The sequence below is a fragment of the Bison bison genome, unplaced genomic scaffold, assembly GCF_000754665.1.
Source record: "Bison bison bison isolate TAMUID 2011002044 unplaced genomic scaffold, Bison_UMD1.0 scf7180017864537, whole genome shotgun sequence".
In the NCBI taxonomy this organism is placed as follows: Eukaryota; Metazoa; Chordata; class Mammalia; order Artiodactyla; family Bovidae; genus Bison; species Bison bison.
The window spans coordinates 7,321,526-7,324,022 of NW_011495085.1; the positions used below are offsets into that span (position 1 = coordinate 7,321,526).

General features: G+C 32.8%; 1 protein-coding gene across 1 annotated transcript in view; it reads right to left on the reverse strand.

Annotated features, from left to right (window-relative positions):
- Nucleotides 1-2,497, reverse strand: part of TEX11 (testis expressed 11) — a 191,742-nt gene that overhangs the window by 106,406 nt on the left and 82,839 nt on the right. The window contains exon 9 of the mRNA XM_010832132.1: nucleotides 2,263-2,317. Within this exon, the coding sequence (XP_010830434.1) occupies nucleotides 2,263-2,317 (55 nt within the window). The remainder of the gene's footprint in view (nucleotides 1-2,262; nucleotides 2,318-2,497) is intronic.

Sequence of the window (2,497 nt, forward strand, 5' to 3'; positions counted from 1 at the left end):
TAGAGTCTTCTCCAACATCACAGTTCAAAAGCATCAATTCTTCGGCGCTCAGTTTTCTTTATAGTCCAACTCTGACATCCATATATGACCACTGGAAAAACCATAGCCTTGACTAGACGGTAGACGGACCCTTGTTGACAAAGTAATGTCTCTGCTTTTAAATATGCTGTCTAGGTTGGTCATAACTTTATTATATATATATAAGTTATACCCCAATAAAGTATTGCTAGCATGAAAGAAAAACTATTTCATAATCTTACTTCTCCATACCTCACAATATGAATATTAGGTATCAATCACACTTAATTCCTATCTTCCATCTTCATTTCCTCCTTCAGATGTCTTCTCAACTACATCATGCCTCGAATTCCCTTTTCCCTCCCTTTTAACTATACGAACTCCATCTGCTTTTCAGGTCTATCTCCTACCAGGTTTCCTTTTTTTTATTCTTTTGTTTATTTGTTATGCTGGGTCTTCAGTGCTGCACGGGCTTTTCTTTGATTGCGTCAGGCAGCAGCTACTTTCTGGTTATGGTATGCAGGCTTCTCATTGTGGTGGCTTCTCTTGCTGTGAAGCACAAGCTTTAGGATGCAAGGGTTTCAGTAGCTGTGGCTCGAGGGCTCAGTAGTTGCAATTCCCGGGCTCTAGTGCACAGGCTCAATAGTTGTGGTGCACAGGCTTAGTTGCTCCTTAGCATGTGGGATCTTCCTGGACTAGGGATAGAACCCATTTCTCCTGCACTGGCAGGTAGATTCTTTACCACTGAGCCACCAGGGGTCATCAGAAGACTTCTTCAAATATTCTAGTCAATACTAATATTCCCCTATTTTGTATACCCTTCTGCATACTTTAGCTTAGTACCACACAGTCTGTGACTTATTTTTCTCAAATTGTTTCACTTGTACTCTTTTTAATCTTCTTTTGACATTTAATTGAAGTAAAAAATCCATACAGAAAAAGTTCAAAAATCTCAATGGTACAACTCAGAATTTTCTCAAAGTGAACAAACATATATTAACAACACAGAAATCAAGAAACAGAACATTAGTCTCATCTCATACCTCTTTTCAGACACTATTCAAAACAAGGGTAACCAATTATCTGACTTTTAACACCATGTATTAGCTCTACCTGCTTTTGGCATTCATATTTATGTAAATATACAGTATATACTACCTTGTATTTTTCTCTGTTCAACATTATATGTGAGGACATCCACATAGTTACAATTATTGTAATCTATTCTCATTGCTGTATAAAATTCTAATATATGACACTATCATAATATAATCTTATTATTTTTAATTGTGGCAAAATACACATAACAAAAAATTGATCATTTTAACCATTTTTAAGTGCATGGTTCAGTAATATTAAGTATATTCACACTGTTGTTCAACCATCACCATCATACATCTCCAGAACTCTTTTAATCTCACAAAATTTAAACTCTATACTCATTAAACAATAGTTCACCATGTTCTCCTCTCTCCAAACTTCTGCAACTACCATTTTATTTTGTCTCTATGAATTTGACAAACCAAGATACCTCATTGAAATCGAATCATACAGTATGTCTTTTTGTGAATGGCTTACTTCACTTAGCATAATGTCCTCAAGGTTCATTTATGTTGTAGCATGTATCAGAAATTCTTTCCTTTTCATGGCTGAATAATATTCCATTGTATTCACTTATACTAGTTTCATCTTTTAAACATAAGCTTCTTAAGGATAGAGGCCATGTTTTATGTTTCTCTTTTATTCTCTATCTACCACAATGCTAGATGTATATAAGTATTGAGTTACATTTCGATTGATATATTGTAATAATGGTAAGAAGCAGAAATGGATATTCAAAAAAATTCCATTCTGTTATGGCATTTATTAAATTAGCTTTATATCAGATCTATTACATAATCACATTTTATTTGATTAAACAGTAAAATTAAACTTCCATACCAGGCGTGTACTATCTGAGTGGTTATAGGAAACCTAAAATTTTTGAGCATTTAAATAAAAGCTAAAACGTATATATCCAAACATTGTCCTAAGCACTTTACATGTATTAACTCATGAGTATAAGAATCTACGTGGATGGTAGATTCTATAAGTTTATCAACTTTATAAAAACTAACACTGAGATATTAAGTGATGTGCCCAATGAACACTCACAAATAGAGGGATAGATTACTATAAATTTATTAAAATAACATAAACTGTATTTCTTCCACCTATTTCTGCAATATTTAACATGATTCTTACCAGCATTCCTGGCTCAACAGAATTCCCATCCGTCTTCCCAATATCAAAGCTTTGGCTGTAATTTAAAAAGGAAAAAAGAACATATATATACACATTTATTTCAAATAATACTTTTTTTCAACATTACGTATTACCAAGAAGACATGTGATAATTATACTTAATTGCAACTTTTTTATTTTGTACTACAACAGATTATTAGCCTATTAATAAATAAAAATCAATTGTATAAAGCAA